A 20227-nucleotide genomic window follows, 5' to 3' on the forward strand; every position below is an offset into this window, starting at 1 on the left:
AGCTAAAGCAAAACTTTTAATTGGGCAAGACCTAGGAAAAAACACCGTTGTTTTTGGTGTCCTTACCACTTTCCCTTTCATTACCTCTCTTCCCTTGTTCACATATTCCCTCAGTCTTCAGTTTATAAAACAAATTCTCCTTCTAATGTTCACCCTCCAGGGTAGAAGATACTGCTCCTTCCAAGGATCTATGCTTTTACAAGTTTAGTTTTTATCACTAGACTAATTTTGCTTAGATATTATCTTAATCATTTTTATACCCACGGTTCTTAGCATAATGCCTGGCATTCAGTAAATGCTCATTAAAATAACTTCTTAAAGTGAAGATTATGCAAATAAATATATATTATTTGCTCATATAAACATTTACAACCATCAAGAGCAAAAGCAGCAATTATTCAAGCTTACTCTCAAATAAACACTATAAAACTTGTTGCAGGAAATAAAGAAAAATGAAACCTGAGATACAGCAGAGGTTGATAGGGATATAAATGTCTTGCTAAATTTACTCTAATAGTAAACTAAAAAACAGAGGGTCAATGATGCCAGTCACTTTGCTGATCCCTTTGCTCTTCAATTATCACACATGACCACAATGTATCTGTTCCTCTCTCTGATAGCATCTTTCTCTCTACTACTGAAACTTACAAGGGCATCTAAAGTATATCATTTCCCACTGGTATACATAACAATGCCTAGTACAGAGTTCATACTTGCTAAATGTTTATTAAATGAATAAATTATGCATGCTGTTGGGAAAGACCCACCTTCTAACTCCACGTATTTTCATTTTTAAAAATACAACCAAGCCAAAAAGTACTCAGTTTCCTGGACTACCAATTTTGTTAACACATGCTGCATTGTAGCAAATATAAAGAAATACAGAATCATTAAAATAATTAGTTTCATTACATATTACCTGATTCTGAATTTGAAGTACACTTTGGTTTTGGAGAAATACTTTGGTCTGCTAATGTCATCACTCTATAATAAGAACAAATTAGTGATATTTTCTTAATCTTTCAGTAACTTTTGAGAATCCTCAAATATTAAAGATATTTATATGCAATTAATTATCCTGTAGAAAAAATACAATTCATTAGAAAAATGTTATCATATCTACATGAACAAATAGTTTAATAAAAAGGCAGTATTTTATCCATATCAGTGTGAGACAATATGTATAGAGGATAAGGCACGGTGTTTACAGTCAGACAGACTGGATTTAAACCCCAGTTCTGTCACTGACACTTGAGTGGCCTTGAGTAAGCTGTTTAGCCTTTCTTAAGTCTTGGTTACCTTATTTATGTAAAACGGATATAATCTGGTTTCCCAGGATTCTTGTGGTAAGGATTTCAAGTAAGATGAAAGATAATTTTTTAAAAAATTAATTTTCTTTTTTCTTTTTGCACTTCCACAAATTAGACCATCCCAATTCTATTCAGACATAGAGGAAAGGACTAGCTATTACAAAAGGAATAAATATCAAAGGATCAAACCTCAACTTTGATAACCAAAATGGGATTGAGTCCCTAGCAAGACAATGGAGTTAAAAACCAAATGTGAGAAGAGGATTTTCTAAACTCTTATTCTGCTTAATTGAATAGCTAAACTAAAGGAAGCAGAAAGTAATTTTATTTTTTCATATTCCCTTTAAACTCACCCTGTCAAAACAACACTTTCTTGCCTCTGAATGAACTTTCAGGTAGATTTCTTTTTACTAATGCTTTTCTGGTATTCTCTTTTTATGGTTATTTTTAGGTAATGAAAACCCAGTGTAATATCACAACTTCAAACTCTTATTCAATTTATATTTTTTCATTTTTCCAGCTTGGGCTTGACTTAGATTTATAGCACACAATGGAGAGAGCAACCACCATCGGTTTCTTCTCTATTTCTTGCTCTTCTCACTTGCCTATTTGGTAGCTGCTCTTTGGGTTCCTCTGGCAGAAGACTGATTAGAGAAAAGGAGCTGTATAAAGGGACAGGAAAGATCTTTCCTGATCTCGATAGATGCCATCATCTGGCACTGTTACCTTCTGGGTATGACAGATAACCAAATGCTGTTTCTCTCAAACTCGGAAGTATTTTGAAGGGTTCTTTGGAGATTTCCCCATCACTGGGACTCTCTCGCTTGCTGCTACTTACGCTATCCTCAGCTTTTGCATTTGATGAGAGAACGCCCGGCCTCTTTTGACTGAGGCTACTTCATCCTTCGTAGGAAGTCACACTGGGCATGATCCCTTTCAAAATGATATATAATTAGCCCCGTTCTGTGGGATCCACACTAGACCTGCAGGCATTATACACAAACCTCTGCCAAAGTCATGCCAAAGTCTGAGAGTACATCTACCTTCCTCTCTATTCTGCCATTCCAAAGCACCTAACAGACCCTCTTCCCTTTAGACTTTTCAGGTTTAAGTCAGAAACCAAATCCCAGAAGACACATGTTGAACCTTGCAAATGGTTCTCTTGGAGCTTCCTCTCTGTGTTCCGGTGAGAGAGAAGTCTCCCTCCCTCCTTGCATGTGATACCGACAACTCTTATCAAAGAAACAAGCATTCTTGGACTTTTCATCCTTTTAGTGTATTCTTAGCCTTTTCTTAAATAGTTAGGAGATGGGTTAACAAGCTAATGCTGGCAGAATTGGGTTTTGATCTTACCTTTTACAAATTCTACATAGATGGTTCTACACAGAATAGGGAGTAGGGGTACTTTCGTTTTTATCTATGAAGCCACTGCCCAAACTCTAATATGAAAACCTCATTTTAACACTTTGCTATATTCTTCAAGTTTCTATTAACATACATAAGTTGAGACACAACCACAGAGTTCTACTATTAGCCATTGCTGTGGTTTGAATGTTTGTCCACTCCAAAACTCATGCTGAAACTTAATTCTCAATGTGGTAGTATTGAGAGGTGACTGGGCCATAAGGGCTATGCCCTCATTAATGAATTAGTCCATACATGGATTAATGGAGTAATGGATTATCATAGAAGTGGCATTAGTGGCTTTGTAAGAGGAGAAAGAGAGACCTGAGCTAGCATGCTCAGCCCCCTTGCTATGTGAGACTGCAGAAAGCCCTCACCAGGAAGAAGGTCCTCACCAGATGCAGCCCTTCAACCTTAGATTTCTCAGCTTCCATAAATATAAGAAATAAATTTCTTTTCTTTATAAATTATCCAGTTTCAAGTATTCTGTTACAAGCAACAAAAAGTGGACTAGGACAGCCAGCCATATAATAAAGAAAAACTCAGGATGTTAACAAAGATCCCTCCAGCACACCTTCCAGTCTAAAGCATTATTAGGAGGAGAAGGGGGACAAAGACATAGAAAATGAGCAGTTAGACAGTAGAAACTGACTTTTCTCCCTCAAGCCCAAAATCTGGAGATGGAGATAATAGGTAGGAAGATGATATTAGAAGAAGTGAAGAGAAAACTAAAAGTAGAGAGGACATGTGCCAAACTCCCTGTTTTAAATTCTAGGAGAGCGCTGGGCGAGGTGGCTCACGCCTGTAATCCTAGCACTCTGGGAGGCCGAGGAGGGTGGATTGCTCAAGGTCAAGAGTTCAAAACTAGCCTGAGCAAGAGCAAGACCCCATCTCTACTATAAATAGAAAGACATTAATTGGCCAACTAAACACACACACACACACACACACACACACACATACACACACACATATATATATAAATTAGCCGGGCATGGTGGTGCATGCCTGTAGTCCCAGCTACTCAGGAGGCTGAGGCAGGAGGATCGCTTGAGCCAAGGAGTTTGAGGTTGCTGTGAGCTAGGCTCATGCCATGGCACTCTAGCCCAGGCAACAAAAGTGAGACTCTGTTTCAAAAAATAAATAAATAAATTCTAGGAGAGGTCCACACAAGTGAAAACTCAACATTAAAATAAGAGCTTGGGATGTTCAGGCAGAGAAAGGGTCTCAGCCCTACTGGTATTCTCTTCACTCCTGTGCACTGTGATCAAGTTCTCAAGGTTCCATACACTAAGGGCAATGCAGGAAATGGTCAAATTTAGAGCCAAAACACCTGGTACAAGGGTGCTGTGGTCAGGTGAATCTACCACAAAGACTGCCAAAAGGCAGCCTAGTCAAAGTCTAGATAGAGGACTTCAATAAGAATCAAAGAGTTTGGGGGGGAACAAAAGCTAAGGTGAGGGAAAATCAGCAATAGAGGATCCCAGGTCCTAAATAAGGCCCTTAAGTTTAGCCATCAATGACTTTATCAGTGGAGCCCAGACCACATAGAGAACCAATCTAGGAACTGGCAGCATAAATCAGTAAAAATTCAGACAGCTTATGGATCCCAGATATCCTCAGGCTGTAACCTCATCCTCCCCCCACTCTTGCTATAATGCAAGGCTACATAAGGTCTGCCCATATGCCTATACACCTATAGGGTGACTGTTTGCCCAACTGCAACATTTCTGAGAGTAAAAGGGTCTCTATTAAGAACATGTCAGAACAACAGGCATTAATTGGGACTGTCCCAGGCAAATCAAGAGGTATGATCACCTACCCATATGCCATTCTCAGGAATGAGGAATGGGGAGAAAATCCAAGATTCAGTATTCACCCAAAAGGGACTTTGAACTGGAAGTAACTGAATGACAATAAGTTTAACTCATCATTGCCCAGCTAAATAGGGGAGAAGGGTGATGAGGGCCTATGAGAAGTTCAGACCAGTTATTTTTCTAAAAAATAAAGCTGTAGTTTCTTTGCACATACAGGTGGTAGGTTATACTTTTTAAAGAAAGGGCAGCATTTAGGAGAGACAGGAAACAGGATCAGATACACATAATCTATAGTGTTCTATTATATTTGCTCCATTTCAATATACAGGCACATATCTTACAACAATGTAAATAAAACTCCCTTCTCCATTAACTACTATGTCAAAGTTGTAGGATTTTAACTCTGTGAATGTGCTACTTAATTAAAGAGAATGACAAATGTCTAGTAGATAAACAGGTGCACACATCTGGTATTGTTATTATCCAAATATTAATATCACTCTTTCCTTAAGTATATATTACACTATAAATTGTGGAAAGGATTTTTTTTAAGTGAGTCTATTATCATTTCTGGGCTTTAGTCATTTACCTGCACAATGTTTACTGTCATTCACTGAAGAACAATTCACCCCAGAGTAACAGATAATAGATTTTCTTTTCTTCAGAAATTTCTCACCATTTAAATATAAGCAACATATTTATAAGGAGGCTATGACACCCCTGCTATTCTCTTCTCATTCTACACACTTTCCCAAAGAGACCAACTATGCCATCAGCCTAGGACCTTTCCCTTGTTCTCCAAGCTGGGACACCCAGCTCCTTGCTGGATGTCTCCACTTCAAAGTGCTATAGGTACCTCAGTGTCACCCCCAACCCTCTCTTGCTTTCCACTTGTGTCCTCTCACCTCGTGAATAAGTTACCTTCCATCCAGTTTCCTAAGTCAGAAGGCTAGGGGCCAACCTGGATTTGATCTTCTTCCAATCAGTCATTAAAAACTATTAACTATCGGCCGGGCGCGGTGGCTCACGCCTGTAATCCTAGCACTTTGGGAGGCCGAGGCGGGCGGATTGCTCAAGGTTAGGAGTTCGAAACCAGCCTGAGCGAGACCCCGTCTCTACCAAAAATAGAAACAAATTAATTGACCAACTAAAAATATATATAGAAAAAATTAGCCGGGCATGGTGGCGCATGCCTGTAGTCCCAGCTACTCGGGAGGCTGAGGCAGTAGGATCGCTGAGCCCCGGAGATTGAGGTTGCTGTGAGCCAGGCTGACGCCACGGCACTCACTCTAGCCTGGGCAACAAAGTGAGACTCTGTCTCAAAAAAAAAAAAAAAAAAAAAAAAAACTATTAACTATCCATCCTGAACTGTTCTTGTATTTTTCTTTCCTGGTATCACTGCTATTGAAGTTCAGGTCCTCATCATGCCTCCCTTGGAATGTTACAGCAGTCACCCCTTCAAATGAAATATTCCTTCCAATTCATCTTTTTCTTTATTGCAAGAGTGACTGCTCTAAGACAGAAATCTAATCATGCACATGCACAAGAGGTAAGAATTTTGTTTGAGTGATGCAAAAGTTCCACAAAAATCTGCCCTCAAAAGTACATTAAGGCCAGGCATGGTGGCTCATCTCTATAATCCTACCACTTTGGGAGGTCAAGGGGGGAGGATCCCTTGAGGCCAGGAGTGTGAGATCTGCCTGAGCAAGAGCAAGACCCTGCCTTCACAAAAAAATAGAAAAATTAGCCGAATGTGGTGATGCACACCTGCAGTCTCAGCTACTTGGGAGGCTGAGGCAGGAGGATCACTCAAGCCCAGGAGTTTGAGGTTACAGTAAGCTATGATGACAATGCCACTGCACTCCAACCCAAGAGACAAAGAAAGACCCTGTTTAAAAAAAAAAGTGTATCAATCCTTAACCTTACACTCCCATCAGTATAGAATATCTATACTTTAGACCAGGGGTCCTCAAACTTTTTAAACAGGGGGCCAGTCCACTGTCCCTCCAACCATTGGAGGGCTGTTGGAGAGTGTGGCGCACATTCCACACACGCGCACTGTGGGCCAGGGACAAGTTGGCTGCTAAGCAGGACAGGCAGTGTCAGCAAAAATGCCTGGCGGGCCTGATAAATGTCCTCAGGGGGGCGGCATGTGGCCCACGGGCTGTAATTTGAGGACGCCTGCTTTAGACTGGACAAAGAGGACAATGCTGGACTGTTTGCCATTTAATTCTGGCAAAATTCCTAGTCATAAGACAGTAAAAGATGTACATGATTATTTGAAGAAAATGAAATCTATCAAACAGCTATAGACTTTCCTTCTATCTTAAGTAGCACAGAGCTAAATTTGGCTCAATTAAAGCATCTTACTCCTAACTCTTACAGCTTATTTTTGTTCTAATTCCCTTTCTTCCTATCTATATCTTCTATTAAAAATCACATTTCCTTGGTTTCCTTGGTCTTAACTTTGTAATGGCTTTATTGAGATATAATTCACATATACATATAATTCACCCATTTAAAGTTTACAATTCAATGGTTTTTAGTACATCCAGAGTTGTGTAACCATCATTGCTACAACTACGTTTAGAGCACTTTCATCACGCCTAAAAGAAACCTGTTTCTGTCAGCAGTTAATCCCTATTTCTTTCCAAGCCTTGCAGCTTAGGCAATCACTAATCTGCTTTCTGTCCCTACACATATCTATATGAGACTTGCTATATTATAGATACCCCATATTAATGGAATCATAAAATATGTGGTATTTTGTGACTGGCTTCTTTCCCTTATCATAATGTTAGTAGGGTTCATCCATTTTGTAGCCTATACCAGTATTTTATTCCTTTTTGTTACCAAATAATATTCCATTGTATGGATATACCACTTTTTATTTATCCATTCATCAATAGATGGACATTTGGGCGGTTTCCCCTTTTTTTCCTATTAAGAATAAAGTTGTGAACATTTATGTAGCAGTTTTTGTGTATATGTGCATTTTCATTTCTCTTAGGTTTGCGTACCTAGGAGTGGATTGCTGGTCATATGGTCTGGCAGTTCCTCAAAATATGCATAACACTTTGAGGAGCTGCCGAACTGTTTTCCAAAGTAGAGTGACTATTTAAAATTCCCACCAGTAAGGTATGAACGTTTATCCACATTCAAGCTAACATTTGTTATTATCTGTCTTTGATTACAGCGTCCTGGTGGGTGTGAGGTGGTAAGAAGTTTACTGTAGTCTTTACTCACAATTCATCTTTTATTGGCTATCTTGTATATCTTCTTTGGGAAAATGTCTTTTCAGATCCTTTGCCCATTTTTAAATTGGGTTATTTGTCCTTTCACTGTTGAGTTGTAAGAGTTCTTTTTACCTTCTAAACACAAGTCCCTTTTCAGATATCCAGTTTGCAAATATTCTCTCCCATTCTATGGGGTGTCTTTTCACTTTCCTGATGATGTCGCCTAACTTTGTTTTTAAACTTGTATGAATTTTCCGTAAATTCCTTCAAATCCTTTGAGGGTTAAGGTAATTTTAAAATTTCATTATATGCTATCGTCCTATGGAAAACCTTTCAGAGGTTATTATCACATTTAGGATAAAACTCCAAGCGCTCATGATATAGACTATGAACATCTCCTTGAACCTAGATTCTGTCTCTTTCATTTATACCCTACCATTCAGTCCATATGACCCAAACCAAACTCTTCCTCTAGTAATATATTTCTCCTCAGTCTTCCGTATCTTAATAAATGGTAACTCCATTCTTTTTTTTTTCTTTTTTTAGGAACCTCAAAAGCAAGAGATACTGGCATATTTTTAAAAATCCATCTGATACAGAGTTGCCTGAAACAAATACTAATAGATACAGTGTTTTTAGAAACAATTATATCAATAAAGCATAGCTATTAGCTCCCAAGGGCCGACAGAGGTCATTCTGTTCTCAAGCTTTCAGTTACAATAAGTGATCAGTGGATGTTTGACAAGCTTCTACAACATGAAGCTTAGATATACTAATTCACCTTAAAGAAAATAACTTACATAAGCTCAAAAATATATCAGAAGAGTTTTGTGAAATGTTATTTTACAGATCTATTAAGTCAAAACTGTGGAGTCAAACTTAAAAAAAAAACAACTGTAGAGTCAACCTTGAATACTTTCTCTCACATCCCACCATTCAGTTCAGCAACAGATACTGTTGGTTCTATTTTCACAATATATCCAAAATCTGACCACATCTCACCACTCTACTCTTACCCTCTGGTCCATACTCCAATATTTCTTGCCTAGATGAGGGCAACAGTCTCCTAACTATAATCACCCTAAGTCCTTGCCTCCCCATAGCCCATTCACATCACAGTGGCCAGGATGATTCCTCCAAAACATGAGCCATATCATTCTTCAACGGCCACCCAACTCACCTACCTTGGCCTGCAATGCATTATATGGTCTGGCCTCCTGCTGCTTCTCTCACTTCATCTCCTACCTCTCTCCACTCCAGAAGTTCCAGGATTTCTGGCCTCAGGGCCTTGCTCTGGCTCTTCCTTCCACCTGGAACAGTCTTTTCCCAGTCAGTCACACAGCTTGCTCTGCGCATTTCTTTAGAAGGTCTCTGCTCAAATGCCACATTTTAATGATGACTTCCATAACCAAATTACTTAAAATAGCACATCTTCACCTCAATATTCCCTAGCTCCCATCTTGCCTTATTTTTCTCCATAGCATTCATTAACATATAACACAGTATAAATTTCCTTGTTTATTTGTTCACTGTCCATTTCTTCCAAATAGAATGTGGACTCCGTGAGAGCAGAGATTGTTTTTAATCAACCCTGTTCACTACTATATCTCTAGCAATTAGAATAGTTCTGACACATAGTGAGTCCTCAACAAATAGTGAATGAATGAACACCTCAGTTTGTGGACTGACAATTATACTTGCTATATAATTATCAGCATACAGGATTCTCAAAAGCACAACAACTTTAAATTTTTTAGTTCTTACATTTTATTATGGCATTTCTGATAATCTTCTGAAGAGGCACCTAGCAAAGGAAATTTTAAAAATCTGTTAGAAATATCCAAAGACAAACCAGAGGCTAAAATTACTCAAGGTAAAAATAAATATTTCCTCCAAGATACATGATGACTATATAGTTTATTTTTATAATTTTATCTTATTATTTCTGCCACTTAAATTAGATAAAAGTATTTTCTAAATAACAAAGTAAAATAAATATGTTGCAAAATATTATGAGATACAGGAATCAGTCACCTTGTATTCAAATAGTTCTTTATAATTTTTTTTCAGTTCTTTATAATTTTTGAGGTCTTTTTACATCTATCATCTTAATTCTAACAACAATCCTATCAGGCAAATATACCAATTTATTATCCCCATTTTATTTTATTTTAGAGACAACTTCTCACCTTGTTGCCCAGGCTAGAGTACAGTGGCATCATCATGGCTTACTACAACCTCAAACTCCTGGGCTCAAGTCATTCTCCTGCCTCAGCCTCCCAAGTAGCTGGGAATACAGGCACCCAATGCACACAGCTTATTTTTTTCATTTTTTGTAGAGATGGGTTCTCACCATGGTACCCAGTCTTGTCTCAAACTCTTGGCCTCAAGTGATCCTCCGAGCTCAGCCTCCCAAAGTGCTGAGATTACAGGTGTGAGCCACCATGCCTGGCCCCCATTTTAAATATAAGAAAAAAAAAATAACTGGTCATGTTACAAAACCAGTAGCTGAATACCTGGGTCTTTAAACTTAGATCTCATGGTTCTTAGTCCAATACCAACTATATAGATACATATAATGGTAGACTGATTAGTCAAGAGAATGTTTCCTATCAACGTTTTCCTGCCTCAGGTGCATGAGGCAGTAGTAAACTAGCTGCTGCAGCATGTTGCTTACATTTGATTAAAATTTTTAAATCTCAACAGTTAAGGGGAGGTAAAGTGCATGGTGTTTCTCAAGCATTTCCTTGAAAGGAAATTTCTCAAAACATAAAGGACTACAGTGGACACATCATATAGTATCTATTCTCTACTTGTGCTAGTAACAGTCCCCTGATTTTTCCTCTGATCATTCAGGTATAGCCTATAATTTAATAATATAGTAAGAGCCCTGAATCTCCCTGGTCAAAGTGACTGGTTCAGAGACAGGCATATGAACTAATTTAAGCCAATGTGTAAGGTCCAGGACTTCTGTTCAAATAGCTGGGGAAGATAAGCATTTTTTAAATTGAATTTGAGGCTGTGAGTATATAAGCCTGGAGCTAGAAAGAGTTGCCATATAAAAGGACTTGGCTGAGAGTGTACTTACTCAGAGGGATCCTGAGATGAGAGATGAAGGGGAAATGGGTCCTACTGATAGCATTGGAAACTCTAGACCAAGCTGCATATGCATCTGATTTACTGCTGAATTTTTCATGTACATGTGGTAATAAATTCCCTTTTTAACCTAATATTGAATTAGGTTTTTTGACATTTGAAGTGGACAAAGAGCCTAACCTAAACACTTGCTAAAGAACTAATACAAAGTAATGACATCATAAAGCCCATGACATGATCTGAGGCACTGAGAAGGGCACAACATCACCTATATAGCATCCTTACTAAACACTCCATAACCTAATTACAATCATGAGAAAACATCAAGACAAATCCAAACTAAGGGACATTCCACAAAATAAATGATCAGTAATCTTCAAAAGTAACAAGATTATAAAAGATTAGGAACAGTTACACACTGTGGGTGACTAAGGAAAAATAATAATTAAATGCAATGGGGGATCCAGGGTAGGATACTGAAACAGAAGAAAAGACATTAATGGAAAAACTGGTAAAATTTGAATAAGGTCTGCAGTTTAGTTAATATTTTATACTAATGTTAATATCTTGGTTGTGATCATTGTATTAAGGTTTATATAAGGTAACGTTAGGGAAAGTTGGGTGAGAGCTATATGGGAACCCTCTGTACTATTTCTGAAACTTTTATCCAAGTCTAAAATTAGTTCAGGATAAAAAGTTATAAAAAAGTAAACCCAGCCAGGTACAGTGGGACCTGCCTGTAGTCCCAGCTACTTGGGAGGCTGAGGCTGGAGGATCACTTGAGCCCAGGAGTTTGTGTCCAGCCTGGGCAACACAGCCAGACCCCATCTCTAAAAAAAATTTTTTTAATTAAAAAAAGAAAAGCAAACCTATATGTACTTAAGCAACTACCAGATGTAGTTTGTAGCCAAAGACAATCCAACTGATAAACTTAGCTTAGAAAACATTCAAGAGATGAAATATTTTGTTTTTCTAACACAGATGAGGGATGTTCCCCAGTGACGTGAAACTCACTTAAAATTGCAGAGAGATTTGAAAACTGTGGTGCCTTCTCTATTGTCACTGCTTTACTGGTGTCCAAAAGAGTGGAATTCTTCCATTGCAGGTGGTCTTTTAACTTGGGACACTCCCAATCTGAAAAAGCAGAGGGGGAATGGCATAAAACTCTGAACAACAGCCTACAAGGTTACCTTCCCACCTCCTCAACTTAGGGCCCCAGCCCACACCAACCTACGGTAACTGAAGAAAATTTTGATGAGACAGAACAAAAAGATAAGATTTAATGGCATCACGACAGTAAATAACCTACAGCCTATGCTAGTTCTCTAACCCTGCCTTCCATTGATTTTTGTTCCATAGAGATTATTGACCTAAGGGACAGGCAGCATATATTTGGGCTGATTCTCATATTTTATGTATAAGTTTTACCTATGTTCCATTAAAAATCATATCACTAAATAACATACAGTTGGTCCTCCTCATCCACAGGTTCTACATTTGTGGATTCAACCAACCACAGAACAAAAATATTTGGAAGAAAAACTGCATCTGTACTAAACATACAGACTTTTTTCTTGTCATTATTCCCCAAATGATATAGCATAATAACTATTTGCATAGCATTTACATTGTATTAGGCATTATAAGTAACCTAGAGATGATTTAAAGAATACAGGAGGATATGTATTGGTTATATGCAAATCCTGGGCCATTGTGTGTCAGGGACTTGAGCATTTGTGGATTTTGTCATCTGAGGGGGGGTCCTGGAGCCAGCCCCCCAAGATACACAGAGATGGCTGTACTTAAACTGCTATTACTTGACATCAGTTTTAAGTTTACTATTGACTTCCAACTATGGAATAATGAGCTATCCCCTCTTACATCCCCCATCCCCACTTTTCCCACCCCTCTGATTGTTCCCATACTGTTGTATCACATATTCAGTTAGATTAATATTCAATGTAGACATTATGAGGATAAAAATGCTATTAAAATGCTATAAAATACTTACTCTGGTGGTATGCTATGACCACCTTTTGTTTTTCATGGAGTCAGTATAAGTCTTTTTTTCTCATTTGTTTAGTTTTCTGTGTATTTTCCATCTATTTAATCCCAAACTCTACCAAGTTGTATAAATCCATTTTATTTATTCCATTCCCTGGTGCTCTGAAGTTTCATAATGCTGTGCCTTGGTGTTTTCATTTACGGTAGTGGGTGCACTGTGGGCCCATTAACCTGGAAATTAATATTTTCTTTAGCTCCAGAAAATGTTCTCGAATTATTTGATAATTTTCTCCTTCTGTTTTTTTCATTACCTTTTTCTGGAACTCCTATTATTTGATGTTAGATTTCATATATTGTTTTTCTTTTTCCCTCCAAATTTCAATCCTTTTTATTTTCTCTTTTTCCTCCTTTTTTTTTCTTATGATCCTTTTTTTATGGGAAAGCTCCTCAACTTTACCTCCTAATCCTTCTATTGAGTTTCCATTCTGCTACTGCTTCCAATTATTCTTAGAATATTCTCTATGTTATATCATCCTATTCTTATTTAATGGATACAACATGTGTTTTCTTATATTAATGAAGACCTTCTTTTCATTATTTCCATCTCCTAGTGTTGTTTCTATTTCTTCTTGGTTCTTCCTCATCTTTTTAATTTTATTAGAACACTTAACATGAAACCTACCCTCTTAACAAACTTTTAAGTGTACAATACAGTATTGTTAACTATAGGACTAGTGTTGTACAGCAGATCTCTAGAACTTGTTCATGTTCCACAGCTGTAACTTAATACCCATTGAATAGCAACTCCTAATTCTCCCATCCCACCAGATCCTGTCAACTACCATCCTACTCTCTGCTTCTATGAGTCTGAGTCTTTTAGATAGTAGAATTACACAGTATTTGACCTTCTGTGACTGACTTATTTCATTTAGCATAATGTCCTCAAAGTTCATCTATTTGCTGCAAATAGAATTTCTCTTTTTTAAGGTTGAATAATATTCCATTGTATGTATGTATCATACTTTCTTTATCTATTCATCTGTCAATGGACATTTACGTTGTTTCCATATCTTGACTATTGTCAATAATGCTAAAATGAACACTGGAGTGCTAATATCATTTCAAGATCCTGATTTTAATTATTTTTGATAAATATCCAGAAGAGGGATTGCTGGATCACTTGGTGATCTATTTTTAATTTTCAGAGAAAACTCCATTCTATTTCCCATAGCAGCTACACCATTTTACATTCCCACCAACAGTGTACAAGGATTCCAATTTATCCAGACCCTTGCCAACATTTGTTATCTTTTCTTATTGGTTTTTTTTTTTTTTCCAAGCCAAACTGTATCCAGCTTTATTAAAGATACTTTTCATAAACAATCATGGTATTTCAGGCAGGACATGGGCAGACAATCGTTAACAGTATACAACAACTTTCAAACTCCCTTCTTCAATGGTCTACCAAAATCAGAAAGCCACTATAAAACCCAATGAAGTCTTCATTTGATGCTCCTGAACAGAGAAAGTTTAGAGTGAGGGTTGACATTTCACATTTAGCATGTTGTTTAACAACTTTTCACAAGCCAACCCTGAATTTCAGGAAATGAAATGAAAATGGCAGAATTTATCTGAAGATCCACAATCTACAAATGGAACTGCTGCTCTTTTGAGGGATGCCATCTCAGTGGTGCCACTGGAAAAGTCCAGATTAGCCGACATACTGGTAAGCAATTATTGGAGGTCAGGCCCCAAGAGGTGTCTGGGTTTAAGGGAGTTAAGACTATGCTGAAGGCAGAGAGGGAGAATAGGACATAAAAACAAATTAGTTTTTCCATACCACAAGGCATATGTGCCAAGGTGGCTATGTGTCAACGTCAGGGAATCCCTCCTCCTGAGAGCCAAGAGGAAGTCTCTCAAAACTAGAAGGGGAAGGTGTTTTCCCCATATCGATCTAGCTTTGGAGACATTCTATTAGTGACATATGCCCCTTCCCCCAAAAAACAACAATGAAGTGTTCTGTGTGCTAAAAACATAGCTTAAAAAAAAAAAGTAAAACAACATTCTGCATTTTTATAAAACTTGATAAAAAATAGTATTTCAAACTGTACAGTCACCAGAAGTACACAGTTATCAAAAATGCACACACTTCACTTGGCATCTCCAGCCCCTTCAGCTTTCTGTGCCTGGTCTGTTTTGGCATCTCCGTTTTCTGCAGGGTCATTTCCCTCCTTGCCAGCGTCAGCTTTTCCCTTTTTCCCTTTGGGTACCTTCTCTCCCTTCTTTGCAGGGGGCTTTTTAGGCTTGGGATCTGGCTTTGGAGGAGCAGGTTTAGCAGACAACCTCGCGGATCTTCTCTGTGGTTCGTCCTTTGCCTTAGCTTTATCTTCTTTAGCATCCCCTTCAGCCTTTCTCTTGGGCATGGTGGCAATGGCAGTGGGACGTGGGCGCTGGACGCGGGGATGCAGCGGCGCGTGGGCTTTGGTCGGTCCAGGGGTCGTTCTCGCCTCCTCTTCTTCACACTGCTCTCTTTTTGGTTTTTGACAATAGATACCTTAACAGGTATGAGGTGATATCTTATTGTGGTTTTGATTTGCACATTCCTGTTAATTAGTGATGTTGAACATTTTTAACATACTTGTTAACCATTTCTATGTCTTCTTTAGAGAAGAGTCTATTCGAGTTCTTTGTCCACTTTTTATTCAAGTTTTTTTTTCTTTTGTTCTTGGCTATCAAGTTATAGGAGTTCTTTATGCACTTTAGATATTTATCCTTTTATCGATACATGGTTTGCAATTATTCCTAAGTATTTTATTCTTTTTGATGATATTATAATTGGGATTATTTTCTTAATTTCCTTTGTGGATAGTTTGTTGTTACTGTATATAGAAACAACTGATTTTTGTATGTTGACTTTATAATCTCCAATTTTACTGAATTCATTTATTAGTTCAAATAAATTTTCAGTGGAATCTTTAGCCTTATATATTAGACCATGTCATCTGCAAACAGATTATTTTACTTCTTTCCTTTTCAATTTGGGTGTTTTTATATCTTTTTGTTGCCTAATTGCTCTGGCTAAAAATTCTAGTACTGTGCTGAATAGAAGTGGTAAGAGTGGACATCCTTGCCTTGTTCCTTCCTGATCTTAGAGGAACAGCTTTTAGCTTTTTACCACTGAATATGATGTTGAGATAATTGCCTCCTGTTCCTAATTCTAAGAATTTTTATCATAAAAGATGTTGAATTTTGGCCGGGCGCTGTGGCTCACGCCTGTAATCCTAGCTCTTGGGAGGCCGAGGCGGGCGGATTGCTCAAGGTCAGGAGTTCAAAACCAGCCTGAGCAAGAGCAAGACCCCGTCTCTACTATAAACAGAAAGAAATTAATTGGCCAACTGATATATATATATATAAAATTAGCCGGGCATAGTGGCACATGCCTGTAGTCCCAGCTACTCGGGAGGCTGAGGCAGAAGGATCACTCAAGCCCAGGAGTTTGAGGTTGCTGTGAGCTAGGCTGACGCCACGGCACTCACTCTAGCCTGGACAACAAAGTGAGACTCTGTCTCAAAAAAAAAAAAAAAAGGTGTTGAATTTTGTCAAATCCTTTTGCTGCGTCTATTGAAATGATTATGTGATTTTACCTTCATTCTGTTAATGTGGTGTATCACCTTAACTGACTTTTGCATATTGAACCATACTTGCATCTCAGAGATATGCCACTTGGTGTACGACCCTTTCAATGTACTGTTGAATTTGAATTGCTAGTATTTTGCTGAGGACTTTAGTCCTCAGAGAGAACAAAAGCATCCCAAAGTGCTCGGATTACAGATGAGAGCCACCATACCTGGCATATGTTTTCTTCTAATTCTCTTTGTCCTTGTAGGTTTATGCCTTTAAAGGAGGAGGTAAAAAAAGAAAAACCCATTTTCTGCCATTGCAGAAAGTTGTAAACAAAGGCATGTGTTCAATTTACCATCATTAACCAAAGGCTATATGTACACATATAATAAATTCAAATAAGTGTTAATTTACATAGAGAAAATTCAAGCAGAGACTTGGCCTAGGTAACATTTATTTGCTGAAAAGTAAGAGAAATACAGGAAATAAAAGATAGCCTACAATTCAAGAGAACAAATGTACATTATGTGCAAAATTGATTAATACATCACATGTAAATGCTTAATGATATGTCTTCATATTTCCCTGATCTGAGGGCTTTTGCTCTGTTTTTGGTTGTTTTTTGTTTTTGTTGAGACAGAGTCTCACTCTGTTGCCCTGGCTAGAGTGCCGTGGCGTCAGCCTAGCTCACAGCAACCTCAAACTCCTGGGCTCAAGTGATCCTTCTGCCTCAGCCTCCCAAGTAGCTGGGACTACAGGGAGGGCTTTTGCTCTGTAGTCCTGTGTGAATGAGCTTAGAATGCAATGGGTAATGGTCAGGGGAAGGAGGTGCTGATGAGGAAGAAGAGTTGCCTCCTCAAAGGTACCTTTATTCACTGGAGATTTGTGGACAAAGACACAATTTCTACAGTAGAGCAATTTAAGATTGAAATTATTTTCTCACCTAAATAATCTGATCCTCTGAACACTTCAGGTGACGGGAAGCTACTTAAACTCTCTTCACCACTCTTGTATCCTGTATAAGATTCTGAGATTGAATAGCTCAGGAGAGAACTGGAAATATCATGCTGCAAACTTAATCCTGTAGGATAAAAAAACAAACAAAATGAGTAAAATGTTTCAATAGAAAAAAGACTTGAAATCATAAAAATTAAAATCTTCAGACATGTATATATTTAATTGTATACTAAGAATCTAAAAGTGCTTCCACATACAATTGAAATGGCACAATATTTTAAACCATTTTAATTTGAATCTTAGAAACTAATTCTATTTTTGATGTTGATAAAATACATTAGAATCCTCTTCCCTTGTTTTTCTCCCTATGCTCCATTGTTTTTCAAAGTTTTAGTTTTGTAACTTACTCCCTCTCTACTTTGGTTAGTTATAAGTCTTGACTCAAAAATTCAAGTTTTACATATAAGTAACCTACTAATTGTAAGCTAACTAGCTGAGGAGAAAAAAGCGTCATTCTAGTCATTCCATCTAAAAAACAGTGAGCCTAAACATAGGCAAACAGATTAAAGGAACTGAACAGAAAACCCAGAAATAGACTGACACATATATGAGCAACTGATTTTTGATCAAAATGTAAAGGCAATGTGATGAAAAAAGATGTGTTTCGAACAAATTGTGGAACAACTAGATATTCATATGCCAAAACAAAACAAAAAACATGACACTCACACCTTCCATCATGTAAAAAATTAACTTTCAATGGATCATAGACCTATGTGTAAATCCTAAAACCACAAAACTTCCTTCCAAAGAAAACACAGGAGAAAGTTGTTGTAACATCTTACAACAGATTCCTTTGATATAACACTAAAAAGATGATTCCTTTGATATAACACTAAAAAGATGATTCATAAAACAACAGCAATGATAAATTGGACTTTACCAAAATTGAAAACTTTTCTTCAAGAAACTCAGATTAAAAGACAACCTACAAATAGAGAGAAAACATTTGCAAATGTACTGAATCCAAAATATAAAGAACTCTGAAAACTTAAGGAAACATACATCTCAATAAGAAAATAGGCAAAATATTTGAACAGAAAGTCTTTCCAGGCCGGGCGCGGTGGCTCACGCCTGTAATCCTAGCACTCTGGGAGGCCGAGGCGGGCGGATTGCTCGAGGTCAGGAGTTCGAAACCAGCCTGAGCAAGAGCGAGACCCCGTCTCTACTATAAATAGAAAGAAATTAATTGGCCAACTAATATATATATATATATATATATATATATATATATATATATAAAATTAGCCGGGCATGATGGCACATGCCTGTAGTCCCAGCTACTCGGGAGGCTGAGGCAGAAGGATTGCTTGAGCCCAGTTGTTTGAGGTTGCTGTGAGCTAGGCTGACGCCACGGCACTCACTCTAGCCTGGGCAACAAAGCGAGACTCTGTCTCAAAAAAAAAAAAAAAAAGAATTAATATCATAGTCTATGCTTCCCAACTATGATTCAGAAAAAAAAAAAAAAATTACAAAAAAAAAAAAAAAAGAAAGTCTTTCCAGATTCAAAGATCTTAAAGTCATACCTATAAGAACAACTGTCTAATAACAGTGGGGCTAGATAGTATTAAAAGTTGAGGAGAACCAGAAGGTTTAACAAGGGAAAACATACTCTTCTATATTTAGTCAGCATTTATTAAACACTTTCAATATGACAAGACAAAGGTCAACATTGATATAAAATGGGTGGGCAGGTAAAAGATCAAAGGGGAGGATTGTTCTGAAAACCTATTATCCCCTACCCTGGAGCTGATGTATGCTTCTCTCTGTTCATCCATTACCTAGTTGAGACAACTAACTCTTTATCCTTTCTCCTTTGACCTGACTACAACTTTTTCTCCTATTCCAACCACTTTGTTAAAGCTGGCAATTGTCTCCTACTTGGGCCACCTCCTTCAGCCAACCACTGTCACACAAATGGCCCAATCTACCACCCTTCTCCACCTCCTCAGCTGTTAGGAGTAGGCTGTCCCTCTGAGCATCCTTTGCTTCCCTTACTCCAACTGCCCTCGAGTGTCTGGTCCCTGTCCTTGCTAACTTTTACTCTTTTCACTCTGTCTTCATCCTTCCCACTCACGTGTTGTTATATTTTTCTTGCCTTCTATTCCTTAAAATTTTATAAATACCACTCACAGCAGAGCTATCCATTCCACCATGCCCCAGAACTCAAGCCAGGCTCAGAAATAAGAAAAAGCCCTGAACACATCACCTGGGGAGTTGCGTATAGAAAATAATAAATAAATGTTCATGCGGTGTTACTGGGAGATTGTTTCTGGTGTCACAAGTTAGAAATTTAAATATACTTAAAAATTACATTTTTGGCCAGGAACAGTGGCTCAAGCCTGTAATCCTAGCACTTTCAGAGGCCAAGGCAGAAGGACTGCTTGAAGCCAGTTCAAGACCAGCCTAAGCAAGAGCAAGACCCCGCCTCTACTACAAACAGAAAAATTAGCTGGGCATGGTGGCACATGCCTGTAGTCCCAGCTACTCCAGAGGCTGAAGCAGAAGCAGTTTGATGTTGCTGTGAGCTATGATGACACCACTGCACTCTAGCTCAAGCAACAGAGTGAGACCTTGTCTCAGAAAAAAAAAAAAAAAAAGAATCTTTATACTATCTTAATACTTGAGTGACAGTTTGGCTGGGTACAGAATTCTAGGTTATTATATTTAGAGACTGATTTGATTTTTTGATGTGTCACAGCTTTTAAATCTTACTGTTCCC

At 37.9% G+C, this 20227-nt stretch overlaps 1 protein-coding gene and 1 pseudogene across 1 annotated transcript in view; both read right to left on the minus strand.

The window, feature by feature from the left end:
• The window catches only part of MEIKIN (meiotic kinetochore factor), a 60093-nt gene that overhangs the window by 31787 nt on the left and 8079 nt on the right, over nt 1-20227 (minus strand). The window contains exons 5-8 of the mRNA XM_075996360.1: nt 17432-17569; nt 11878-11997; nt 9532-9571; nt 920-984 (exon numbers count right to left, since the gene is read on the minus strand). Coding sequence (XP_075852475.1) covers nt 920-984; nt 9532-9571; nt 11878-11997; nt 17432-17569 — 363 coding nt within the window. The remainder of the gene's footprint in view (nt 1-919; nt 985-9531; nt 9572-11877; nt 11998-17431; nt 17570-20227) is intronic.
• Nucleotides 14931-15389, minus strand: LOC142863121 (non-histone chromosomal protein HMG-17 pseudogene; annotated as a pseudogene).

This window comes from Microcebus murinus, chromosome 21 (genome assembly GCF_040939455.1).
Source record: "Microcebus murinus isolate Inina chromosome 21, M.murinus_Inina_mat1.0, whole genome shotgun sequence".
In the NCBI taxonomy this organism is placed as follows: Eukaryota; Metazoa; Chordata; class Mammalia; order Primates; family Cheirogaleidae; genus Microcebus; species Microcebus murinus.